We start from the raw sequence: 27,943 nt of genomic DNA, 5'->3' as shown, positions 1-27,943 counted from the left end.
ATCTCTCATGCATAATCAGGAATTATTTCTCCAGCTTATCTTAGAATCTAAATGACAAAAACACAAAGGAAGTTTAACTTACATAAAGTCTGTGAGGAGAAAAAAAAAAAAAATCCAAACCAAAACAATTAACACTTCAATCAGGTGTAGCTCTGTTTTCTTATTCTTTTGTCAACTTTCCAGTGACAGCCAGTTAACTGGGGTTCATGCTGTCTTCCATCATTCATGTATTTTTAATTCTTCCTCTAACAGACTGAAAATATACTTTTTACCACAGCTAAGATGCTGGCTCCCCCAAAACTGCATCAGCTTATTAGTTACCTATTTTGAATTCCTTTCTCGCTCCTTCCACTGGCTCACTGTTTCTCCAAATATCAGACATCTTCCCTTTATTTCTCAGTCCTTTTCAATTTACTCTGTTTGCAATTCATCTTATAATCAGCTGGCTGGTATTCTAAGACATAAGAAAAGGTGAAAGGCATCAGAAGCAAATCAGATTCCATTTGTCTGGTGCCAAATGCACTTCCTGAATCTAAATGGGACCTAAACATAGCAATCTCAGCCTCCAATTCTGAGTGTAACAGGGAAGGCAGCCTAGCTTTAAGAAAACACATAACAGAAGACCAGGATCAAATGGAAAGAGAAAGAAGGTACAGACAAGAATATTCAACTAATACTGCACTGAGATTCTTCAGTGCTATTTATTACTTTGCAGTACACAAACACAAGTTGTTTACTAAGTTCTTCCTCTATAAATCAAGATGCATCCAGATCAGCACTCCATTAAGACATATCTATGGGATTGGAGAAGCACTTAGCAGTGCACGACAAGTGTTAGAAAGCTGGCAGGTATTAAAATAATTTGTTTTGTTTAATTTATTTTGCAAGGGATAACTGATTCAGTGACAAGTGAGTGGGTCATATTCTACTTTGCACATAGCGCAATCGTATTGTGTGAAAGTATTGGAAAGCACGTTATCAATACGAGCCTATGATTTTATCCAAATCACAAAACTTTTACTGTTACAGAAGTTAGTGGAATCCTGTTAAAGGAAGTAAAATATTAAAAGAAAGTGTTATACAAATTTAAGTACTTCATTTTTACTAGCTCATGGGAAGTCATCAACAGAGGAACTCCCTGCTGCATCTCTGTATTATTCAGAAATAGTAAAAAAATACTTTAAGATTTTGAATTAAATACCATCTTTGAACATTGCATACAAAAGTAAGAATTCCTTATGAAGAGATCACTGAAAAAAAACAATCCAGATGATCTGTTTGGTTATCAGGAACACTGAGACTGAAACATAAAGCTAATTAATTTCTCAAGGGTTTTGTCTCAAGTGCAGCACGTTATTTACTCTGTTACCTTTCCACCTCTAAAAAGAGATTCAATTCTTGCAAGTTACGATGCACGAATATGCATTTATTTTTTTTATGGATTTCTAATGTAGTCTTAAGCATTGCCGTAATAAGCAACATTTTGAAGAAATGAACACTGGAAAGATCTCAGGAGTGCAAATCAAGTTTGTGCATTTCTAAATTAACATTTAGGAGCAAATTAGTTTTTATAATTTATTTGAGGCATTTATGTTTTGACCATAAAGACACCAAAACTAGAAGTTAGCATGAGACGTAAATTGAAGAGCAGTATTAACTAAAGTATTAAATATATTATTTACTCAAAATACCACAGTTTCAAGCTATAAATCAATAAGAGCCTTAATTTCATTAATTTTGGTTTGTTTTGCTTCACTTGCTGAAGGCTTTTTGGTAGCAAAGGCTCCTGCTGCAAGTTCCCTCTTCTTGTTCTGAATTTTCAGCATATTTTCTTCCACTGAATCCTTCACAATGAACTGGAAAAAAAACAGCCCAACTGAAATGAAGGTATTCTTTTTTTTTTTTAATTAAAGTTTAGGATGAGAAATGTAGGTACTTTGGAGAAAAAAAAAGCAGAGTTACATCATTTCATTACTACTTTTTAAGTAAAACGCAAGAGGGAAGGGTTATAAAGCAGCTGGAGGAAAAGGGTTGTCATTTTAATTTTTTCTTGCCTTTTTTTTAAACACTTATTGAAAGAATATCTGTCTCTTCTTTGCTACTTATAATAGAAGACAGCCTGTCTTCAATTTCCCAAGTAATATTTTTGTGACTGGATATTTATGAGACAGACCAGCTGCTCTTCCGCAGCTAAACAAGCTGCTATGACAAAAGCAAAGGTGTTTTATATACTTTCACAACAAAACTAATAGCCAGGCTAGGCAACAGCAATACTACCCCATCTTAGTCACTCCAAATAGCTCAACAGGGACATCTAATTTCTAAAATGATTTAATGGGAAGTAGGTTACATTTAATAAAATCTTAAAATTGAAAACCCACATTTCAAAAAAAAAAATAAAAAAATAAAAAAATCACAATTTAAGTTTACTGGTGAGACATATGTTGTCACAATTCTTTTAAAAATATAGTAAAACTTTTTGGAAAATAATGTATTTATTCATAATCAGAAAACTGTTCAAACAGATCATCTCTGAACTCACCTTTGTAATAACAACATCATGCTTCTGACCCAACCTGTGACACCTGTCAAAACACTGGTCTTCCGCAGCAGGATTCCAAGCCTATCAGTAGCAGCAAGGAACAAGTTAATAACCTCCCTTCAAAATACACAGTAAGATGCACATGGAATCACAAAGAAGTTATTGTACCATCAGCTCTTGAACAAATATTGCTTGCTGATTAATTACACACAACCTGACGTCTCACTCTTAAAGCATCCTGCTATAAAGAAAGTTTTGAGAACTTCTAGTTATATATTCATAACAAGCAGGATCAGTTAAATGCTTTAAAAAAAAAAAAAAAACCTAAGTCTGTCAAGAGTCTAGGGGACATCGAAACAATCTTGTTATCATTCTAATTCTGAAATAAACAGTTCATATACTAACTGCCTCAGTACCCTTTTCCTGATAGCAAAGCCTAAACCAGCTGAACACAGGCACTTATTTATCAGTAGACTAAGTCCCCTGACTGCTAAGAAAGAAAATGTATACTTCCATTAGTATATGCAATAATCACCAAGTTAGGTAAACAAGAAACTTGCTGAACACAAAGTGGTAGTGTAGCTGTTCCTACTTATGCTTAGGGTATAACACTAAATATAAGGATTTGTGAAATGCCAAGTCTGTACTCTGCATTTTTCCAGCATTTTTTCCTACCTAAAGGTACAGTACTAGTAGTTCTCACAGAATGGATATTTAAATCTACCTAAAATGTAATAATGTTCTGTGATAAGCAACTCTCGTGCAATGGGCTCACCTTGCCATGTCACCCACATGATGAAAGTTATCTAGGAACTCTTCTTAATCCCTTTCTATAGAAGGGGGGAAAACACAGCACTAGGCTAGCACAAAAAATTCATTTGAGATTCTAAGAACCTCTGATGCCTAAACACATTTAAGACATGAATCTGCAAAATAAATACCAAACAAGTGCCATCACTGAAACCTGGTGGGAGGAATCCCATGACTGGAGTGCAACTATTGATAGCTACAGGCTGTTCAGAAGGGACAGGCAAGGAAGGAGGGGCGGAGGTGTTGCCCTCTACATCAAGAAATGGATAGAGTGTGAAGAGCTGTCTCTGGAGAATAGCCAAGAGCTATGGACATTGTCTATTTGGACCTCTCTAAGGCCTTTTACACGGTCCCCCACAACATCCTTCTCTCTAGATTGGAGACACAGATTTGATGGGTGAAATGTTCAGTGGATGAGGAATTGGCTGGATGGTCACTTCCAGAGGGTAGTGGTCAATGGCTCAATGTCCAGATCGAGATTGGTGACCTTATAGCCCCTTCCAGTACCTAAAACAGGCCTACAAGAAAGCTGGAGAGGGACTTTTTACAAGGGCAGGTAGCGATAGGACAAGGGGTAATGTCTTTAAACTGAAAGAGGGGAGATTTAGGTTGGATATAATGAAGAAATTCTTTACTGTGAGGGTGGTGAGCCCCTGTCCCAGGTTGCCCAGAGAAGCTGTGGCTGCCCCATCCCTGGAGGTGTTCAAGGCCAGGCTGGATGGGGCTTTGAGCAACTTGGTCTAGTGGGAGGTGTCCCTGCCCATGGCACGGGGGTTGGAACTAGATGGCCTTTAAGGTCCTTTCCAACCTAAACCATTGTTATTATTCTATGATGTATCTGTCACTGCAAGATGAACATTTGTGGCAAGCTACGTACAGCAAACAGTTCTAATCCTAATCTGATGTACAAACAAGATTATGTTTTGAGGAAAGATCTAATCCAAACATGGACAAGCATGTTCCATTCTATCTTTGCTGTAGTCGAGGAGGACCAAAGTGTACTACTCACAATCTTCTTCTCTCATCAGTCCAGCAAACAAAACTGAATTGCAATACCTCTGTGCCTTTCTACAATATCTCATACAAAGGATACTGTATTTTACATGGGAAAATATGGAGAAACTTGAGCCTCAGAAAAACATCTGTATACTCATAATATGCTCACATTAAAGGTTCATATTTCTTCCGAGAGGTGAGAATTCAGCAGATATGACTGCTTTTAAACAAACAAACAAGTAATTAAAAAAAAGGGGGGGGGAGAGAAAGTAGTCTATGGTTGGAGACACGTTCCTCCCTTGCACTGTGGTCTAACGCATCTCAGAGAAAGAATGCAGACGTCTAAGCTACATTTCTACAACAAATCCACAGAATTTGAGTAGAAAAACTGGTTACTCCACTGGCTCCAGAGGTATGTCTGCTTCTTAAATCCTATTATTGCTGCTAATTCACTTCAAGGAATGCTGATGCATGACTGAATCTCATTCGGCACTGCACATTCAAAAGGGAGATCATAAAGGATCATGTGGCCCCACTGCCCCTTCACCAAATAGAAGTAGTCAACCACTGCCACTTGGGATGGTTACCATCACGGCATGGTTAGCAGCAGGACGAGGAGAAGTCATTCAATGGTGTATAAAGGATGCAGTTATATTTGGCGCTGGTCTGTAAGGTATAACTACATACTGTAGATTACTCAGTGTTAACAAGGTCTAGCTTATTCTCTTACCATTGCTTGCCCTAGCATGGTGTATGCATTATACCTTATTAATTATATTCACAGAAAATGAAAATTCTCTTGGACTTTCCACAATCTCTTATTCAGAGAATTGTTAAAAAAAAAAAAAAAAGTTGGACTAGATGGTGTTGCAGGTCCCTTCCAACTGAACTATTCAATGCAACACATACAGAAACAATACTTGTGAAGAGGTATCACAGTTCATGAAAAACCTTTTTCCAAGGCAACTTCTCCATACTCTCACTCTTTGTCTTCATGCTGTTATTATCACTAACCTGATGTCCAAGCTAGTACATTTTCTTTACTATTCATGTTACCAGATGCCCAAGTCCAAAGCTACACTATTATTTTCATTTACTTCAGTTTTGTTTTCAAGTGCACAAACTGCAGAATTTGTCTGTTTCCAACTGCCAAAAAACTAGGACATCAGAGCAGAAAGTAAATAGTGGGGAAGGGAGAAAATGAACAGAAAAACTTCTACGTTGTACAATGACACAAGAAGACATAAACCAATTCTGTTAAGAATATCATTGTGCTATCAATAAATGTAATTTACATTTTTATTCCTTACAAGTAATTTTGCATTCCTGAGTGCTTTAATGAAAGGAAAAAACTTCCTAAATTTAGATACCACCATCTTTCTCAGTCTCCTACAACCACAAAAAGTAACCTCAGACTAATATCTGTCTTTATTAATAAATTCACAAAAATAACAGAAAAGACTAAAGCAGAGAAGCACTGCATCATAACTCAGAAAAAAATACACTGGTCCTGAAATTCCACTTTATGGCTTTTGAAGTTATTAAATAAAACAAACAGAAAACCACATTCAAAAGTATCATAAAGAAAGAGAAAGAAATAAAGAAGGAACAGATATCAAATGCTACACACCACTTTGTTACCAGTACTATTAGCATTCTTTCCATTCACAGTAAATAAACGGACAGCACAAAAATATTGCATTAAAACAAAAACATGCCAGGGAAACCAATGAAGAAAAGCCCTATTTGCCCTTTAACAGATACTCATCAGTGTTGATCATTCCCAGAAGGGCTTTCCTTCTACCTCTTAGGAAAACACCAAAAAGGAGCTTCACCTAGATTAAGCCACATCATTATGAACAACCCATTACTCACAGGATCCATTAAAAACACTCGGGAAGCTGCTGTCAGATTTAATCCAACTCCACCTGCTTTCAGAGACAAAAGCATTACAGTTGGGGATCCTGCTTGGCTGCTTTGGAAACACTGAATTGCTTCTGCTCTTTTCTTCTGTGCCATTGACCCATCCAAACGAGTAAAGGCAAACCCTGATTCTCTGAAGAGAACGTAAAAATGTTCCACTTAACAATCCATTTTCTGTGACAACAGGAAATAAATACATTAAATTCCTGACCTCTACTTTGAAAAGCGTATTTAAAATTCTGCATTTAACAGGTGATACATTAAAAATAAGAATGAGATTCATGGCTTTATTCCACTAAACAAAACATTTAAGTAATTTGTTTCTCTTCTGAAGTTCTAAAAAACAAAAGGATGCTATATTCTTTGAGAGATCTTTCTAAATACCATAAAGGCATGCATTTATTAAAAATGACAGTAGTTCTACTTACTTCAAGGGATTTTCTATCAGTGACAGGAAAGTTGTGAACTGAGAAACCACCAGACATTTAGCAGTTGGATTATCCCTCCGGAGTTCTATCAAAGCATGCATGAGAGCGTTTATCTGAAATCAAATGGAGACTTATGCAGCTTATTCTCACTTAGTTTGATTCCACTCCTACAGGTGCTTTGATAAAGTTCACATCAATTGAGAAACCACTGTTCAGTAATACCTTTGAAACGAACTAATCTTAAATTCTGTGGGTAGGGTTTCTTTTAGCTTCCAAAGGAAACTAAGGGTTGAGCACTTCTAATGGTCACAAACTGGGGAAAAGGATTCACATACCACTTCCCAGACACACTTCCCACTGTCAGGAGTCAACAATTCCCCCACCTCCAATCCATATGGAAAAAAGCAGCGGAGTACCAGAACTCTGAAAAGTAAGGCTTAAGCAAGGGACAGCCACAAGGCAAGTGCTCTCCTGTTGCCATACTCAAGAAGCAAGAAAGGCTTCCCCTGGGAACGTTCAGGCAAATAAGCTATGGAAGACCCTTGACTAGGCATGACAGAAAATAAAGAGGCACCAGAAGCACACTTGGGACCAACACGAGAACAAAAAGAGCAAGGAATTGGATCTGAGGCAGAAGAACACCGACAGTTTCTCATTTAAGGTTTAGCTATGATGAGGTAAAGAACCACTAACTAGAGAATGCAAGTAACTCCATCACGTAAACAAGAAAAAAAAATTAAAAACATCTTAATTTATTCTAGAGCACAATGTCCCAAACTAGTTCTTAGGTCTCCACAGAAGGATTTTTAGGGAATAAATTTATAAGCAACTTTTGAAAGAACAATAACTTCATTACAAATTAAAATTAAAAATTTCATGTTTCAGAAAAGCAGTCTCAAAACAAAAAGGTCATAATACAGGCAGGAAGATATAACTTCTAGCAGCAAATGCACAATGAAGGTGAGGCAAAAATAAATGTGGCAGACCTTCAGAAACAGGTCAGCAAAGTAAAATAAAAATATCTCACTAGGTTATCTGACAAGTGTTATATTGAACACATGATGCCCATTCAGTTTTCCCCTCTAGTGCAGAATATATGTTCTTTAGACAAGTTTTAAGAAAGAAGGATTTCTTTAAATTTTTAGTTTCCAAAAGTAAATTAAGAGCTGAATAGTTTCAGTGGTTATAGAACTCTATCTTCAGAAATAGAAACATAAGGCAAAGCAACAGCTCTTTTACCAATAGTTTTTTTTAATTAATACACATCTATGTACTGTACAGTGACCAGCATCAAATTACAAGTGGTGCTCCTCTTGTCTTGTTTGTTTAGTGATGAGATTTTATTATGTGTTTTCTCCTGTGCTGGCTAGACATGCTTGCAGACTTTTAAATAGTAATTTAAAGTACGTTATGCATATGTGAAGTGTGTTCAGCATATTTACATAAAAATTCTAGAAAGTGCTCTACAAAACCAAAACAAAAGCTGAGTAAAACACAATGGAATGTACCTTTGAACTGGATATCCACTCCTGATCAGACTTTTTTCCATTATTGGTGTCTATTTCCTCTTCTAGGGGACATTCCACCAACTGCTCTACTCGAAGCTCATTCCTACAGAGAGGGCATTTGGCATTTGGCTACGAAAAACCCCAAATAACATTAGAAGAAACATATTAGGTCAAATTATTTATAGTGAGTACTAAAGACTTTACAAAGCATTTGTATTTCATTCAATTTATGAAATTATTACATAGGTGTGTTCACACAAAAAAATCCTCAGAAGTACATTCATTCTTGTAACACACTGCTTCGTCACTTCTGACATAACAATTAAAATACTTTGTGAGAACACAAGGTGACATAAATGCTACATGTTTTAAAAACACTCAGCCTCCCCTGAAAGTGGTTTTCTTTCTGAGCGTATTTATACTTGAAATAAGCAGCTCAAGATTTAAAAGCAAGCAAATACTTGTGCTATGGGGAGAAGACTATTTAAAATACCAGAAAAATAAACCAACTTTCAAAGACAAGATCTTTCTTAGTTACAAACAAAGAATGACCTTTTACCCTTTTTCTTCAAAGCCTGCACAGAAATAATAGCAGTCTGATGAAATATGCTTTGTCAGGGCCAGACACGGGGTATCTTCTCTTTTTCCCCAACAGACATGAGAAACGAGACATAATTTAACACCAAATGCTTTTTTTCTGAAGCATACTCTCAATAAGGCAAAGTTTAGACTTTATACAATAGCACTTCCGTAGGACTACTCACAAAATTTAACAAAAGACTGTGTGCACTATAAAAATACACAACTTTGCGAAGCAAAAACGACAAACGTTAAAAACTTTTGGCAAACAGAGCAACCCTTTAAAATTAGCTAACTCGGTTTATAGAGTAACCTGGCCACAAAACCAAGGCATCTTTAGACAGCCTGCAAAGCAAACCTCACAAAGATGATGAATACTGCGGGCTACTAATCTCATGGAATGAACCCCCAGCCCATTAAAGAGGCTGGCAGTCACAATCTGCATACATGAATTTACTGAAGCAATAAAGATATCCTTTCAAGAGACAGAATCTTAACACAAACGAATCTGAAATAAGAGTCTCAAAAAAAGCTGCAAAAACTTCCTTGGGAATTGATTCAAATGAGGAATCACTTCGAACTTAAGAAAGCCTTACTCACTCTCTGATTTATAAACTCATATGATAGTTCAACTTCAAAAGAGCAGAATCCACACCCACCCCTGTTCAGACTTCACTACCATGAAAGCTATCTGTGGAACAATGTGGGATGGGACAAACGCCCTACTTCTGCAGATTCCAACGTCCTTTCTAGGCAAAGCATAGTAAATAACTTGACTGTACAGTCAAGTAATACAGATTCCATGTCGTAACACAATTTATTTCTCTGCATGCCTAAATACGCCTGAAGGTTGAGTAGGGGCACCAACTGTTACAGACACATCAAGAACCTCTCCACTGGAAAAAGGCCCCTTCAAGTGCTCTTTCCTTAAGAGAATAATTTCACATCACTAGTTTCCCCTCAAAATTCTCAGAAACTCTCGACTGGGATATCTGCATCAGAATCTTTTGTGTCTGGCAACGAAACAACGTCAGTCTACATCCCAGACCAACAATTCCCACCTTTGTCTTGTTATGTTGACTGATTATGCACAAGCAGGGACTAATTTGTCCCCTGCTGCCTCCTATAAAGAACACCACCTAGGTTTAGCCTGGCACTTGCAGCTTGACTGTGGCATAACAATTTCAGAGAGAAAGTGTAGTAGCACTGGATGCAGATGGTGAGACTACCACGCTATCAGGTTGCCCTAGAAAGGAAAGGGCAAACAAGAAGGAAAAGTATAGCTTAGAAGTGCACAACAAAAATAAATACCATGTTTTTCAAAAAAGCAATCAAAAGATGCTCATCCACAAGCTTATTCTGGAGAGAGTGCAGAGAAGGGCCATAAAGGTGGCCCTCATGGTTAGGCCATGGATAACCGCATGGTTATCAGCTTCTACAGGAAGGACAGTTTTAGTTTATTTTAGTTCATGATTTTAGTTCAACAGTCAAATTCCAATGCACAGCTGTGGTCTCTTTTAAGCACAAATATATATATATATATATGTGCGTGTGTATGCATACATGCATATGTATATATGCATCACATCCCATACAAGCAGCGAAGAGGCATCCAGCCATATGAATATGTATATTGTATGTATACTGGATGTAATTGCTTTTACCCTAGGGACAAAGTAAGGTGAGAACTACAGAAAAGGTCTCTGAAAATACTGATGGACCTTAACATTCAGTTTGACAGCTACTCTCTCCGTAGTTTGACTTCAGGCCAAGAGTTTTTATAATCATAGAATGGTTAAGAGTTGGAAGGGACCTTGAAGACCACTTAGTTCCAACCTCCTTGCCGTGGGCAGGGACACCTCCCATTAGACCAGGTTGCTCAAAGCCCCATCCAGCCTGGCCTTGAACACCTCCAGGGATGGGGCAGCCACAGCTTCTCTGGGCAACCTGGGCCAGGGTCTCACCACCCTCACAGTCAAGCACTCCTTCTTTAATATCTAATCTAAATCTCCCCTCTTTCAGTTTAAAACCGTTACCCCTTGTCCTATCACTCCACTCCCTGATCAAGAGTCCCTCCCCAGCTTTCCTGTAGCCCCTTTAGGGACTGGAAGGCGCTCTAAGGTCTCCCCGGAGCCTTCTCTTCTCCAGGCTGAACAACCCCAACTCTCTCAGCCTGTCCTCACAGCAGAGGGGCTCCAGCACTCTGATCATCTGTGTGGCCTCCTCTGTACCTGCTCCAACCGGTCCATGCCCTTCTTATGTTGGGGGCCCCAGAGCTGGAGGCAGCACTGCAGGGGGTCTCACCAGAGCGGAGTAGAGGGGCAGAATCCCCTTCCTTGACCTGCTGGCCACACTACTGGGGATGCAGCCCAGGATACAGTTGGCTATCAGCTGAATAACCCAGCTGATAACACAGCTTGCACTATTCACCATTTACGATTTAAAACAATAGCTAGATTGCCTTCTGGTGATACCAGTTCATTGCTTTTGAATAGCTATTACAATTAACTGTAACCATAGAACAACCAACCTGTTCACTTCTGATGACTTCAAAAATACATGGCTTGCAAAACACATGCGCACAGCGTGTTATCACAGGAAGAGTCAGTGATTCCAAGCAAACTGCACATTCTTCATCTGAACCAGAGCTCAGAACCAACTTCATTTTACTCACTAATGTCTCACGCAGTTCTTCAGGAGTTTTATTATCTGCAAATATAGGAAGATACTTAAAACCAGAGGTCACCATACAGGAAACACTGTGTGCTGGCACACATCCAAAATGAAATTAGGACAGTTTATACACAATGAGGATATAGCCCTCAATGTATAAAAACACTAGCTGCCAAATCCTACAAAAAATTCCAACTTACTATTTCAAAAGACATTAAGAGTAATCTTACTTGGAAAAATGGCAAATAGAATTCAAAGAACCTCAACTGCACGCTCAGTGGTAAGTACACATACGACACAAAGCCTAATGGGAACAAGCAGTTTTCATATGGCAACAGTTCAAGTAGTAACAAGACTATGGAGATGACACTATTTATAGTTAAGACTGCTTTATTTTTTAAGTAAAGAAATTCAAATCACACTAATTACTAATTAACTTCTAAATAATTATTGAACAATTATCCAATCATTTCTCCATCCTGTATTTTTCAGGAAGATAAACGAAAACCTTCTAAAAAAGGTTCTGACCATACCTCACTGGTCTTTCAGTTTCCTAAAAAAAAAAAAAAAAAAAAAAAAAAACGCCTATGCCAACAGCATCTCAAAATAGTATTTTTCAAAATAGTAAGTTTGAGATTTCTCAAATTTAGAGTATTTCAAACAGACTCTACTTTCTTCTGAAAGACATGCATATCATTTTTAACTCTATGCAGCCGTACAGCTCTGGCTTGTCAAAAATAAAATCCCACTCTCCTTTCAGTTCTCTGTGTTCACCCTTCCTTACAGCTGCAACAAAGTCAACAGTTTCCTATTCTGCTGAAGAGGCAGTTGTTCTGCTGACATGGCTACCAATCTACAAGCCATTCCCCAAAGCTCCTCTACATCTTCTCTCCTGAGGCAAAGAAAAAAATTTGCTGTAAAAGCACTTCTGTAAATTATTACAACAACAGATACATTGCTTTTTAACAAGCATACTGCATTTGGCTCAGCAGAGGTCCTCTTCGGTCATTTCTGTATGGGCTGTCAAAGCTTATTAACTCCTGCTTCCAGCTTTTGTAACTATTCATACATCATTGCTTTCATTCATATTTGAGTATGTGCTCAAGCACCCACTACTCAAACATATTCAAACATATTATGGTACAAAAAAAATAAAGGTAACAAAGCTAAAAATTCAATAATCCAAGCTGAAAAGAGGAAGGCTGAAGCTAGAAAGCTTGGAAAACACACAAACATACAAAGTGCAAGTCCTGTTTTTAGAAACACAGGAACCAAAAGCATTCACTCACCAGCTGAAAAACTAGAGGAAGATGTATTTATACAAAGATGAGGATGGCAACAAAGCTGCCTCAATCTGAGCAGGACACCAAGGATGTCAGCATAGTGAGCTAGCACAGTCCCTTCACTGAAAAATCTGAACAAGAGTTTTATCGTTAGTGTGAAATGCTACAGCCTCAAGTAACAGGTATCAGTGATTAAGTTTAGCTGTTAGAATGATGTTTTGATTTTTCACTTTCCTGTTTGAACATATCTTCTCAAATCCGCTTCTGAAACAAGGTACAAAATGCTACCAGTACCATGTTTTACTAGAAGAAATGCTAATACGTGGTGACAAAAATTTACGGTCATTCTTTACGTACCTGGTACCCTTGTTTCTCGCAAGACAGGACTTTTAATATATAGTTCTGCAATAGTCTCTATTTCACTCTTCAGAACTGAACAGATGCTATGCTAATTTGCAATTATTAGCTTACAGCATACAAACTGATACACTTAACTACTAGAGCTAACATAATCAAAACTTCCAAAACACAAGTTTGCGATATCAAACTTCAACCTTCAGGATTAGGCAAGCCTTCTACTTACCTGCTAATAGCAGCTTTGCCCTCCTTCTTCACAGACTGATAGATTTGTCTCTCTTCCTCTGTCAGCGTAACATGCTGAATAAGTACTTTACGTTCTGGTAACTCCAAAATGGGTTTTCCTTTAACTTTACTTGTTTTAGTTCTTCTAAGGGTAATACTCCTAATCAGAGACTGTAAACGCCTAAAAATGCATATTATAGACAATATATTACCCAGCTGGGGTTGGTTTGTTGTTTGTTTCTTTTTTTTCATTTTATTGCCTAAATACATATTCTGTACAAAATCCAAGTGCAACAGTACAATATAATTCATTAATTTGAAATATTAAATAATTTGAATTATATAGTATTTATTAATTTGAACTAAAAAAGCTGAAATAAGCCCTGATGACACATGCATTTCAATTTTAAACGTAAAGCACTAATTCATCCCATTGCCCAAGCACTGCCAGTCATACTCATTCACAAACCCTTTAGGAACACTTCATACCCAAGTCCTCCTTGAGCTCCCATTGTGACTGGACGTTGAATTGTTCTGTGCCACCACTCTCGATCAGTAAAAGGTTTCAGTTTTAAGAAGGAAATAAGAGACCACAAATCCTTTACAGAATTCTGGATAGGAGTGCCTAAACAGAAAAGAAACAAACAAAAAAAGATTGTAAAACCTCAAAGAAACTAAAAATAACAAATGTTTGGTCAAAGTGAAAGTTCTGTGCTTTCTCCAAACCATGCATCATGGACAAGGCCTCTCATAACTAGGTTGACATGTCATTAAGTATAATACAAGTTATTTTTTTAAATTAAAATATTACAAAACACTTAAAAATGTAAGACTGAGAAAACTGTAGGTCTCAGTTCTAGAAAGACTTGGATGTTAATCTTTCCATTTCAGCTTCACGAGCAGTGGTTACATCATGATCTTCTTTAAATTACATTTAAGGATCATATGCTTGCATAGTCCCTGGCAGTTTTTAAGATGACTACTACATTTCAAAAAGCTACTAAGGTTTAGATAAGTATGCAAGAGGTTGAGCTTCTAACCAGACATAACATGTCACATCATAAATAAGTCCCTTTTTACTTGCACTTCCACCAAACATGCATATCAAAAGTTATTTTACAAATTTGTGTCTACTAACTGAATAAAAACAAAAACTAAAAAAGCCCAACCAAACCACAAAACCAAGCAAACAAAATCAAAAACAACTAAAAGAAGACACATCTAACGAACTGTCAAAAACGAGATGAAAAACATTCCAAATGAATCTGACACAGACAGACATTAGCCATCTCCCAGAAAAAGCCAAAGTGGAAAGCCCAAATGAAAAACACAAGATGGTGTTATTCTGAGATGATCTGCACTGCATTTTCTCTGCTGTCAAGTATTTTACCTGTAAGTACCCATCTTCTGTGTCCCTCCAGATTTAAGGCAGCTTTAGTTTGCTGAGCATTTGGGTTTCGTATAGTGTGCCCTTCATCCAGCACAATTCTCAGCCATTTGACTTTGTGTAAAGGGCTGTCACCTCTGATCTGAAACACAGTATTTTTGTAATCTTTTACTCAAATTAAAATACGTTTTTTCAGTTTGGATGAAATATAACAATTCCACAATTAATGATGGATAGTATTTATTCACATCTTGTTTATTTATCGGCACAGAAGAGCAAAACTAAGAATGAGGCGTTCCTTCTTTTAGGTTTAACAATTCCCGGAAAATGTTACCACTCTTCTCATACTTGAATATGAGCAATGAGCTACAGCAAAAATAAGCTAAGCCTGAAAAGAAGGCAGGCTTCAAAGACAGAGATATGGAAAATGAATCAGAGAGCAAATTACAAGTTTATCTTATATTTAAAGATGTAATCTTCATGCTTTTAAAATGGCTGGAATTTCTATGAAAACATAACTTTACAAACACATCTCATGCAATGAGCTACCTGGTTGCAGCCCATGTGCAACAAGAACTACGGAATTATGTTTTTATATGCTCCATACTCTTTGAATTTGATAGGGGCAGGCAGAAATGAGATCCTCATGTCACTGAGATTTTTATTTTTTTTTTTACATACACACTTGCTATCCTTTTCTATCCTTAAAAAGACTCTTCCCTAAGCTGTCATTATTGTAGTCAAATTTTCTCTACAGGAGCAATCAATAAAAAGCTCCTTTCACTACCACAGTGAACCCGTAAGAAAGCATGTAAAGAAAAACTACAGTTATAACCTTTTCATTGCCTACCACTATAGCACTTGCATATACTGCCACCATTAGCCCAAACATGGGGAGACTTTAACAGTAAGGGATCTTCAAAGAACACTTTTTTCTCATTTACTTACTCCGTAATCAGTAGCTAAGATGTTGTACGTTGTCAGAACGATGTCTTGTTCTGAAAGAACTGATGGGTCTTTGCTACGGTCAGAACCATAATAAACATAAATATTTACATGAAAATCTTGGCGGATATGTTGTTCAAACTGGTCCTGAAAGAAAAGTTGTCGGAAGTCATCCAAAAGATACTGTTACAATAAAATTCTTGTAAGTTGCCTTAACTAAAAATCACTTCCTCTAGCTCTGAACCATTCTACATCCACTTATACAAAAGCAATTTGAACTTGGGTTTCTTTTTACCTTTCCACTCAGGTGAGAAGAGGGACCAGAATTAGTCACCTCGGTCATTAGTAATAGACATGGTATAAGATCCTGATAACTCTACCTCTACTTCTTGCACAGTATAAATTCACATCCTGGTGGTATATGCACTTCAGAATCCACTGTTCCTCCCAAACTGTAGTGGAAGAGCTTTTATGTTCTTTTTCACTTTCTGCCTTCGTCTTCTCTTTGTTTATTCTTTCACTGTTCATTTACAGCTTCTTCCCCTTACTGGATTAACCACCTGAGTTTTAACATAAATGACTGCACAATTGTCAAAGTATTCATTTTAAAACCAGCGTTTATATTCCCTGTGTTTGTTCTATGAAGCACTCAGCATACAGTAATCTCGACAGCCAAAAAAAAAAAAAAAAAATCAATACTTTGATTTTTGAAGCACCAGACTCATAACTTTTCTTTTTTCAGTTTTGAATTGACAGAGTACTAGTTTTTTTACACTATTTGATGTTTCCCAATTACATGATTTTAATGTTTTACCTACAATCCTTTTCTTATTAATGTTCTAACCACAGACAGCAAAAACTTCCAAAAACGTAACTTGAAAGTTAGATATCCCCTTAATATTTGTCAGGAAAACAAAAATGTTTAACTAATGCAGAGATGGAAGCCAGAAGGGTCCTTCAGCCTGTTTGCCCTAGCAGACCTACTCCCACAAATCACCAACAGGATCGCCAAATTACTGAGCACTTCTGTGAAATTAAGTGTCACATGCACTACCAATAACGTACAATAATACTTTATTCTGAGCATGCCAGAAGAAGGACATGTTCTCCTCCACCTTCCTCATCTGGTTTAGAGGAGTTAATTCACACGAGTTCCAGAAACGCAAAAGTGAATCCGCCTAGTCAAAAGCAGGGAATGCAAAGTGAGCTTGCTCTTTCTGATAGCAGTGAGCTCGCTACTCACGGAACTGCACTCTCATCACAATATTACTCCAGTTTCTAAATTTCTATCAAAGCCTCCCTTGTGAAATCAGCTCTGTTCCATAAAAAAGGAAAATCATGACCTTTTACTAGCATGAAAGACTAGAGGGAGTACTGCTACTACAGGATCGTAATGAACATCCGTCACATTTACACATTAACAGCACTTACAATCCAGTTGCTTAGGACAGACAGTGGACATACAATCAGTGTTGCTCTGGGGCCAACATCAGAGTATTTCTTCTCAACTGACTGAACACTAGTGGTACCTGAGAAAAAAGAAGCCGTATTTAGCGGCATAACAGCTCACTTCAAAGCAAAGTAGAAGTTCAAGAAACTTATGGTTCCCTGAAGTCCTTTCTAGATTTCTTTACCTGAAAAACATCAAAACAATTTACAAAGACTTAAGCTTCACTTAAGTCAAATATGTATTACTTCAGCTTCAGAAAAACTCAGAAATTAACGTTATCTGTTTATCTCCTCATTACCTTTTCTCTTTGTTTGTCTTTTTAAACAAGTAGATGCAGATAGAAGAGCAGATGCAAAGCCACTGTCTTCTTGGACATGACAAGAGGTTGCTGCAAAAAGCCAAACAAACATAGATGTTTCATACCATGCAGAACATATGCACACATTTACTTTTATGACAAGTTTCATAAAAGTCAAACCTGTTAAACAACTTCTCCCCCATACAATAATGTAGAGTATCTCAAGTTGGAAGGGACCCATAAGGATCATCAAGTCCTGCTCCTTGCAGGACTACCTAAAAATAAGCCATAAGCATCACCCAGATGTCCCTTGAACACTGTCAGGTGTGCATGCAGAAATATAGTATCTTATACATCTATTTCAGGTTACGAATCCTCAGAGGAATGCCATTTACCAGTCATTAAAAAAAAAAAATAGTTTAGCACAGATTTCACCCCAAGTACTTTAAACCTGAACTGCTTACTCCAGAGCACCTGTACCACTTCACTTTTTTCCATGCAAGATACTCAGTTCAACAAATGACACATGTTCTCGCCTTTTCATGATCAGTTTCAGGTATTTACCACAAAAGACGGGCTTAATATTTTGCATTTGTTTTTCCAACAGTAGTGCCCTAACAAGTCTATGTCAAACTGTAACATTTTGGCAATTTTGTTTTTCACCATCTGTCTGACCCTGCTAATAGCTTGTTACACCACCGCTCGTTCAGCTAAGGAAACAAACTACAACACTTAGGACTAAAACATTGCTTTCCCATTCAGCAATTTCTAAAATTTTCTGCTTAAAGTTTTGTTTGAATAAAAAAAAAACCAAAAAAACCCAAAAAAAACCAAAATAACCCAGGTAGTTTAGTTAATTCCTTTTCCAGTTAATCATAAATCCTTTTCGGTTTGGCTTCAGAAAGCAAGACACTGGGTGTCACAGTAACAAATTAAAAAAATTCCTAGCAACTTACTTTCTGTTTGTTGTGGTAGCCATTCTTCAGACTCTCCCAGATCACTGCTTCCTGAATATCTGGGCTTCTTGGCTTTATCCCTAAGATATCATCATTAAGAAAGAAAAAACAAACAAACAAACACCAAAACCCAACTCGACTACTGCTTGAATTTATGTATTAAATCTCAAGAGCATAAAGCAAATGAACTTGATATTGCAACTAAGATACCACTGTGATTTGAGATTTTTCTCTTTAGAAGGGTTAGAAAAAGGGAAAGCACAGAACACAAAGCTATGGGGTGAATGATGTGAATAATGCCCATAAAACTTGGAACAGATTATCACTGAAGTTCACACCAATTATAGGAAAAAGCTAGTGTGGTGGGAAGGTTCAAACACATCAGTAAGCATCACAACTTCATCAGCCCAAAACTGTCTCTCTGTAAGAAGCATGCCCGCAAAGTATTTCTTAACCCCTTAAAAGCTGAACTGACACTAGTAGAAAGATTACTTCACAGCCAGTTTTTCAGATGCCACACGCTGATGTTAGCAGACACCTTTATTACTGAAGGAGACATCCAAGCATGCAGTCGGTCAAGCCACACAGAATGAATTAATGCTTTTTAAATATATTTCAACGTGCAACACAAATACAGAATGCTTATGATAAATGTAAGTGGAAGCATAGCATACTGAAAGGCAAGGTGAGAGCAGGAACACATTTTAGGCTGAGGTTAATCATAACCAAGTATCACTTTATTTTCACTCAAAATCTATGTAGCAAACCAACAAAAAGGAAAAGATTATTCCAGCTACCTACCTTTTGGGAATACAGCTTGAGTATTTCAACGGTGTAGTTTCAGACTTTTTTATGTTAGAAGCACCAGGCTCCTTCACATTGCTAGAGTCTTCATAAAGAAGAAATTGGTATTTATGAAAAACATACATAGTCTTCAACTTGGTTATCAAACCAACTTTAGCATAACTCGATCCAGAACAAGTACAAACTTCCTTTAAAACAACCTGAGTTCTGAATAGGACAAGTACTACTGATACTGCGATCACAAATGAAAAAGAAAAATACTCTTAAAACAATGTTAAGTATTTACAAAGTTATAAATGTGTACTGAATTTGAAGGTGATCAAAAACAAAAAGAAGAAAAATCAAATGTAAGCACTGTACTGTTAACAGTAAGGATACAGTTCTACAAAGAAGTTTTAAATAATGCTAAATAGGTAATTTACATGTCAAACCTTATTAATTAATGATTTCTACATTGCCCCAAACTAAATGAATAACAGCAACATTAACAGATAAAATGTGGTAACATCACAGATGTGCACGCAGGTGGGGGGGCACTGAAGGGATAACGGGGGGTGTTTTGTTTAGTTGGGGTTGTTTGGGGTTTTTTTTTTGAGGTCTTCTATCAGGTAGTGAGCAAAGCATCCCCTCCATGCTCTGCCAACAACGGCCTATCAGAAGCAAATGCAAAAATGAAAATGCATTAGGACAGAATTGATATCAAAACTGAAAGCAACAGCGTTTGCAAAAAGAGTTTTCCTATAACTCCAGTAAGTAAATTCATGCTTGAATTCCAGATTTAAGCTTCAGTAAAGATTTTTTTTTAAATATTTTTAAAAGTTTAAAACAATCCTGAAGATGGCAAAACTTGCAAAGACTCAAGAAATAGGTATCAATTTAATGTTCAATAGGACGAGAAATGGGGGCGGGCAGGCTGTAATGGTTTGAAAGACATTATCATCACTTCTTCAGTTTAAATAGTAGAAACAGGCTCTCCCCTCACTGCTGTAAACAGAATCTTGTTAAAATGCTTGATGCTCTGGAAAAAAAAAAAAAAACAACTATCTTGGATGCCGGTAGGCACTTCAGGTTTGGTAAAGGTTCCGATTTTCTGGTCACACTCGCATTGACCCCCACGAAAGTCTGCATTTTCTCCCTTCCAGAGTACTGATAAAAACAACTTTCACCAGAGGCAGTTCTTACTAATGTATTTTCTCCTTATTGGTCCCTTTCATTTCTCTTGTGCTATCAGTTAGACCATCCATATTAAAATTCCTTGCATGGGAGAACAGCGAGGGAAAGTTACCGCAAAACTTAAAGCCCCATACGTTTCTTCAGTCATTTTCAAGAGCATGATGAGTTACAAAACATACCAACAGCAAGTGTAATTTTTCATATACACCTATAAATTCTCCCAATACAACCTGAAAACTACAGCTGTGATAAAATCCTTCTAAATACTTGTAATTTGCTCATTACTTAAAAATATTTAAAAGAGAAAAAAGTGACTTAATACAGAACCTAATTACAATTTAACTATTAATGTTCACTGTTTAAACAAACAAGATTCTAACAGATGCTTAAGTGCTCCTCTATTATCTACAAGGAAGGAAAAAGGAAAGGAAAAGGAACCCAGAATACATTTCCTGGATGTTGTGACTCTCCTGACAGGGTGCAACTTTCTCACAAGGCATTTGATCTTCTCATACATCAACTGAAATTTCTTTAATGGAATGTTTTAAATACTTCTCTGAGATATGTAGTTTGTCAAGAGTTTGTGAAGACCAGCACTGATCACAGATTAAGAGTACTCTACGTAATAACATTATCATGCAAACATTACTGGACTTTTCATAATTTGCTGTCACCTTTACATAGTCCGCGTCCAACGCTGTTCATGCTGTTAGTACGAGATTCCTATTGAGGAATGGAAACTTTTATTCTTTAATGTAGCAACTGGAAAAAATGCCAATAACATTACTACACTAGTCTGACCAGTGAGTAATTACTGCTCTGAAACATGAAAGACTTGCTCAGTGGCAAATCAGTCACTTAAAGGTGCTGAAAAAGCTGTATATTTTTTTTTGTAGTAGCCACATATAGGCTTCAATGAAAGTGTAGAGAGGCAGAGCAGGGAAACTCAGCCTACACAGTTGCCCTTGAAAGAAAACACACTAATAACACTTTCCAGCTAACATTCTGCAGTCAAACACAAAGCATTATTTTCTTAAATTTAGACAAGTATAGTAAAAAGAAACAAAACCCACAGCCTTAATACTGTCAGGGAATATTCCATAATAAATCACCTAATCCTAGCATTTATTTCATCATCTTGAAAATTGTATCATAACAAAAGCAAAAAACACCTGAATTACACTATGTAAGAAGAGTCTGCACATTACAGTTAGTTCACCAACTGTAGTTTCCCCTCCTCTCTTTTCAAGTATTTGGCAATAATATAAACTGATATTTATTTATTTGTGTACTTTATGCCAAGACCCTCTGCTTGCTGTTGTGGTTGTTTCAGGCATTTCCTCCAAACCACATAGGAACTACACATGCATACCCTCAGAAAAAAACACCACTTCTATTTGTGCAGTCACAACTTGCCTACAGGAGAAATCTAGAAGAAACTTAAGAATTTATAAAACTTAATATTGAATATGCTTATGTCTTCATAAAGTATTCCTTGGGGCATACTTAAGTATACACTCCAAAGATAACACAGTCTATAGCTCAATTACAGACTCTGAAATAACAGTCTGCCTACCTTCAATTAATCTATCCTACTCTTCCTCTTATTTGATGTACTTGAATAACTTTTTCTACAAAATGTATACAAAGTTCACCATACAGAAAGTTACTAGGCACAATGTTTTTTATTAACTGCTATATTAACTCTGTTAAAACAATCTTTTTCTTTAACTTACCTCGTAACACTTATCACTTGTGATCTTTTCAACAGGAAGAGGCTTGCCATCTTGAAAATTTGTGAGAATCAATGCAATAGTAGTAAGCGTTTTACCCTGCATAACAGAAAAGAGCGACATATTTTGCACATATTAATATGGATCAAATGAACAACCAATCAAGAAATACACACATATGTTCTGCATAAAAAAAAATTCAAACTCATTAACTAATATTACCAGCCCCATGTCATCAGCCAGTATTCCTCCAAGAACATTTTTAGGTCGCTGCTTTTCTGCAAAATTTGTAAGTATATTGTAATAGAAGTTATTTCTCTCTTCCCAAAACGGTGGCAAATCATTACTGTTCTCACGTGAAACCATCCAAGCCAAAGCCTGCTTCTGATGGGGAAGCAAAAGTGTGCCAACAGCCTGCAAATCAGAGAGATATGTTATGCACTATTCGCCTATTAAATAAGACGTTCAATTTTTGGAATAAAAAATTTTTATAAAGTCCTTCATATCTACTAAATTTGTTTCTGATTCAAGCATCTCCGATGTCCAGACAACAAAGCCAAATATGCATGAAGATGTTTAAGTATTTATATTTTTCTATAAAACAGTTTCTAGCTTAAGAAATACCTCTGCTCCTTCCATTTCACAACTTTTATCATCTTCCTTCAGATCCTCAAACAATTTGTCAAATTCACTTTTAAGCTGCATAAATGAACACAAAAATAGCAATTAAAATTATTGCCATTAAAAATAACCTCAATAAATAACCAATGATTCTATTAAATTACAATTACCTGTCATATAGTAAACAGTATAGACAGGTCTACCACTTTAGACCTGATTTCCTGAAGTATGTTTGTTAGCTACTGCTATATAAAAATTCAGTTCAGTTTTTCCAAGACAAACACATGCCAATACTAGCAAAAACTTGAGAAGGGGTGGCTAAATATATTCACATCTTGTACAATACTCACTAAAGTAACTACCTTATTCTAATTTGAAAAAGCAAACAAAAAGCAAAAATCAAAACCCAAAACAAACCACCACCCAACCCTTCACCTATCACCCTGGGTCAAATCTGAAGATAAAGTCTGGAAGTCTGATTTTATTTTCATTTGAGAATTTAACATACTTGTTACCTGGTAAAGCATCAGGACAGAGAAAAGAAAACTCACCACCACAACAATGTAAAAAAAGTTACTGAACAACCAAAACCTCCCTTCACAAGCACTGTTTCATTAATGAAAAATGTAAAGGCCCCCATTGTTAAAATTCCAGCTTCCAAGTGTTTAAGTATAAAATGCAAACCTGTTCAGCTGTCAACTGCACAGCAGCATGAACCGGTGCGCTGTAACTTGGACCAGCTCTCCCAGAAATCCACTTTGATCCAAAACCACATTCTGAACCTACTTGTCATTAAAGAGATAGTATTTTGACACACAACAGTATGACAACTTCCCAATCTCAGCCTTCACTGGCTCATGAGTAACCATGCTGATCAGACTGTGGGCTGAGACAGTAGCTTTCACCATTTGTCTTTTAGCCTCAATTTACCCTTTACTTTCAATGGGCCACAAAGGCTTTCCACTAAGCTTTGTAAGACTCACAGGCAATGAGCTATGGGTTGGGATCCTTTAAGATGGCAACCATGTTTCTCAGAAATTGCTGTGTTACATGGAATTTGAGTTGTAACAGTATGATGAATGATAACACAAAATGTTTTTTGCTCCAAACTCTTTTTCTGTTAACTACGCTCAATAGAACCCGTAAGATAAAAACTGAAATCTTGCTATATGTAAAACAGATCTATACCCCACCAAGTGTTTACTTCTACAGGCACCTGTACTCCTGACTACCACTGCTTCCACAAAGCCTAGTAGGTTCCAGGAACACAGCTGCTTTTGATGTGGGGCTGGCTCTGCAAAGCATCAGGTGTGCTAAGCTTATTTGTTCAGACATCTCATCTCCATTTGCTCATACCTCACTAGCAGGATATACGCCCTAGCACTTTGCTAAAAAGCAGCACTGTCCCTGAAACACTCACCCTATGAAAGGGCCTAACATGTTTCTTAAAATTTTTTTTTTCCAGTCTGGAGAAATGCAGAGAATCATTATGGATTGTTAAGGAACTTATGCAATTGAGTATATTTCTGAGGTTGTTCAAATGTATCTCCGATTGCTGGCAGGTAACATAAAAGACAGGACACAAAAGTGTACTTCCTATGAAGTTTAAAATTAATAGCTGTGGGCTCTGCATTATCCCCAACTAAATTAAAAAATAATTTTGTTAATGACAAGACTATGACGAGGATTAAGCCCTTAAACTTTCCTTCCAACCTGTGGCAAGTTCAATCTGAGTATTTTAAAAAGGAAAAAAACCCACAAAGCTTCAAAGCTTACCTTTTAGAGGAGGAGCCAATTTAAATCCGTGCCTTTTTAGATGATCTAGCACTGCTTCCTTGTTCTCGTCTCTTCCCCAAAAGCTCATCTGTACAGGCATGGTAAAGGTATTTTTCGCTCCGTAAGGGACAACCCTGATAAAAAGCAGGGAAAAAACCCACGGCAGTAATCTTTTAATTGTTTAAATTTTTAGAATAAACCATTTCTTCACCAAAAGGTACTACAAAGTGCTTATTTTCATCAAAACACAGAATGTTGCAGATAGGTGTTAGTACTCATACCATGTAAACCTTTTATACAAACCACCACATGCAGTTAATTTAAGGGTTCCATAACAATCTTTAAGGAATGTGCTCTCACTAATGTCTCTACATTTATCATATATGGGAAAGAACTGTATGCAAGTAGTTCAACAGAAGAACAGAGTCTGAACACACACAGCTTTAATCTTATTACAAAGAGCTGTCATTTCTATCAAGAGAACACTTACAAATAGTTTTCAGAATTTGCTAGTGTAGCAACAACAGTTTCCATTATTTATATTCATAGAACCAAAAGCATAATCTTCATGCTCACCCTTCAATTAATGCTAGTTTGTTGTCCATAATGCCTGCCAATGCTGCTGCTAGTTCTTTTTTTATATGGCCTACCTGGTCTCCATTCACATTATTTACTTTCACTGCATTTTTATCATAAGGATTATTGGGCTCCCTCTGAAGTGCAACCATTTCATTGTTATTAACCTAATAAAGCAAGACAAACAAAACACCAGAACACATTAATTTAATTGCAAACTATTGTCCGAACTATCTAATATACATTTACTTAAATATCATGAAGCTTAAAGATTAATTTGGTATAGCATTCTGTTCAGTCTATTAACATACTACTTATTCAGAATACCAAAAGCATTACATAAGAGCTAGATAGATGTCAGCAATTTCAAAAGTATTCCTAGGAGCAAGAACTACTTTCAACTGCTAAGGTATTCTGTAAGGGAATAAACATCCCCTCTTGTCAACGTAAACAGTTCGAAGACGAATCTGATTTCTTGTTTTCTGTCACTTTCATTTGCCTTATGGTGGTGAGCAGGACTACAAAGTAACTAAACCAGATTTGAAAGTTTGCTACCTTAACTAAATTTTGAAGTGAAGTTTTAGATTAACTACTTACCGTGAAGAATGACCAATACAACAAGTTAAAAAAAAAAAAAACTATTAAAATTATACTTGGCCAAAAGTTCTAGGATTTTTTTAAATTTAATTAAACATATTTTTTCCAAAGCTGACAACTTTTTATTCTGCTTTATAATTTACCATGCACTTACAATCCCCGTGTAGTATCGTAATCCAACAACACTTCCTCGCAAAGTTCCATATAAGACAGCTGAGTCTGTATCCTCCTCTGTTCCAGAGGTGTCATCTACAGAGATGAAGTCTTCCAACCCAAGTCTGGAGTAAAAGTCAGAAGAGGAAAAACTGGAATAGTTTCTCTCTCCTCTGCAGATGTTCTGTTGAGAGCATCCTCTTGCGGAATCTCTGCAGAAAAATAAAGTGTGAAATACTGGACAATTACTTTAATAATAGAACTATTAATTCCTTGTAATCTATTTTACCCCTTTATATAAGGCTACCCATAAAGCCGAGATTCACAACTTTATTCAGACAATATCTACCTGGAAACATTAAAAAAAAGTTTCATATTAGGAAAAAACCTTGTCTGCCGTTTTTTAATCCCCAATAAATTAGTTTAAGCCAATCACAATAAAGAGCTGACTACTGACTAAACTATGGTATTTGTGCATTTCACCCTACCTTCCCTCAAAAGATTATCTTTGTCAACAACATTAATTCTCCAGATTTAGTTACATCTCTAATTATATCTGACACAGCAAAATTTCCATGTATTTTCCTAACACCAGTTTTTCTCATAGATAAAAAAGGTTAAAACCCCCTGTTCGTAACTGATTAACTCTTATAACTCCATGCCTGTATCCACAAAAGTTGAAATGCTACAACAGTTCCCTACATATTTACTAAGCTTACCATCACACCTTGACATCTGTTATTACTACTTTAATAGTAATGGACTTTAATCAGCTACTCCAACTTGACTCGGATAATTACACTATGTATCTCCGTCAGCCCGGTGCCCCTTTTGGTGGGGACAGAGGTGTAACTGGTGTTATGGAACACCAAAGGACGGAACTGGCTCTGGCCATGCATTTGATGCATTGTGGAATTAAAGTCGACACACTAACAATCGTTTTAATCAAGTAATACCTAACAATAAAATCTCATTACAAGTTCCAACCCATATTTAATAACCATGACCTTTGGTACATCCCAAAACTACCCCACTGTGGCAGTGAATTAATTTAGTGCTGCCAATTAAAGAAATTAGTTTCCATATACTAGTTACTCAAAGCTTAGAATAGTAAAACTTTGGTTTCTTTTGCAAATGGTATCTAAAGCTACTGTATAATCGGCATTCCGTTTCCTCTGAGAGAACGAAGGAACAGTTTGAGAGGCTTTGCTCCGAGCTCGCTGCAGCCGAGCCAGCCACGGGTTATCCGGCCGCCATTTTGCCGCTACCCTGCTGAGGGGACCCTGCCCCAATGCTCGAGCCGCGCCAATGGCCTTGGCACTCAGCATCGACAAGGACAAGAACAGGGCGGCGGCGGAGGCTCCGAGTTTATACGCTGGCCACCTCAGCCCGCCTCGCCCGCAGGCTACGGCGCGAAGCGGCCGAGGGCAGGCAGGACCCGCCGCTGTGCGGGCCGGGCCGGGTCGGCACGGCGCGGCACAGACAGGGGCCGGCACGGGACGGGACAAAACCGGACCGGACCGTCGCGCGCCGCCCCCCGCCGCCCCGTCCTCCCCCGCCTCACTTGGGCAGCCTCCACGACATGGCGGCTCCCGCCGAGCCCGGTGCGCACCGCCCCCGCCCCCGCCGTCAGCCCGCGCGCCAGACCCCAGCAGGCAAACACGAATCGCGGCCGGAGGCCTCCCAGGCGCTGGCCAATGAGGACACGGCGGAGGGGCGGGGACGCCTTTCGCCCGCCCCCCCGCCAGGACGGACTTGCGGTGGCGGAGAACGCTGCCACTAACCGTAACTTACAGACAAGAACACGTGAGTGAATCTGCAAACGCGCCAAGAAAAATGAAAGAGGATGCAAAGGGCAAGGCCTGAGGTCGTCAGAATGCGGTTTCTGAGAGTCCATCTTGTAATAAGAATCTGCCTTAGAAAGTACCTCTAGTACACCAAACAAGATACAAGCGTACGGTACACCACCCTATGCACAAAAGGTACGTTGCTACATGTGAACTCATCAACCATTGTCCCGGTCGGTGACAATCAAGCACGTTTATATCCTTGCAGGACAGAGCCTTTTGAAAAATATTTTCATGTCACTTCAGTGAAACCACTGTGGTAGTTCTGCAGGTTCCCTCAAAAACTGTAGCCAAATGAGCTGT

General features: G+C 37.6%; 1 protein-coding gene across 6 annotated transcripts; it reads right to left on the bottom strand.

Annotated features, from left to right (window-relative positions):
* Positions 1-3: 3 nt before the first annotated feature.
* On the bottom strand, positions 4-27,478 carry HLTF (helicase like transcription factor). Of its 6 annotated transcripts, none has more exons than XM_063339685.1 (24): positions 27,358-27,478; positions 25,795-26,005; positions 25,044-25,210; positions 24,468-24,601; positions 23,376-23,476; positions 22,695-22,769; positions 22,293-22,484; positions 22,074-22,169; positions 21,012-21,060; positions 19,162-19,249; positions 18,361-18,440; positions 17,405-17,494; positions 17,088-17,185; positions 15,660-15,803; positions 14,715-14,853; positions 13,814-13,949; positions 13,326-13,505; positions 12,749-12,873; positions 11,317-11,495; positions 8,208-8,336; positions 6,700-6,812; positions 6,224-6,404; positions 2,543-2,623; positions 4-454 (listed from the first exon to the last, which is right to left on the bottom strand). In XM_063339685.1, exons 1-24 carry the CDS (start codon positions 27,375-27,377, stop codon positions 428-430), a joined length of 2,835 nt encoding a protein of 944 aa, XP_063195755.1. In that variant the 5' UTR covers positions 27,378-27,478; the 3' UTR covers positions 4-427. The 6 variants fall into 6 exon arrangements, 5 of the variants coding, with proteins under 5 accessions (XP_063195755.1, XP_063195751.1, XP_063195753.1 ...); XM_063339681.1 differs by lacking the exon at positions 4-454 and adding an exon at positions 666-1,856; XM_063339683.1 differs by lacking the exon at positions 4-454 and adding an exon at positions 666-1,856 and having other exon boundaries at positions 23,376-23,473.
* Positions 27,479-27,943: the final 465 nt, after the last annotated feature.

This window comes from Chroicocephalus ridibundus, chromosome 6 (assembly GCF_963924245.1).
Source record: "Chroicocephalus ridibundus chromosome 6, bChrRid1.1, whole genome shotgun sequence".
Lineage (NCBI taxonomy): Eukaryota > Metazoa > Chordata > Aves > Charadriiformes > Laridae > Chroicocephalus > Chroicocephalus ridibundus.
The sequence above is the reverse complement of the archived record's forward strand: the minus strand, read 5'-3'. Positions and strand labels throughout refer to the sequence as shown.

What these genes read in the sequence shown, in the direction of transcription:
- HLTF (XM_063339681.1), bottom strand. Translation starts at nt 27,377, where the DNA reads ATGTCGTGGAGGCTGCCCAA. An exon ending in GCTACCACAACAAACAGAAA is followed by an intron (nt 17,495 to 18,360) that starts GTAAGTTGCTAG and finishes GGCTTTTTGCAG; the next exon opens with CAACCTCTTGTCATGTCCAA. An exon ending in TTCCTCTAGTTTTTCAGCTG is followed by an intron (nt 11,496 to 12,748) that starts GTGAGTGAATGC and finishes CTATATTTGCAG; the next exon opens with ATAATAAAACTCCTGAAGAA.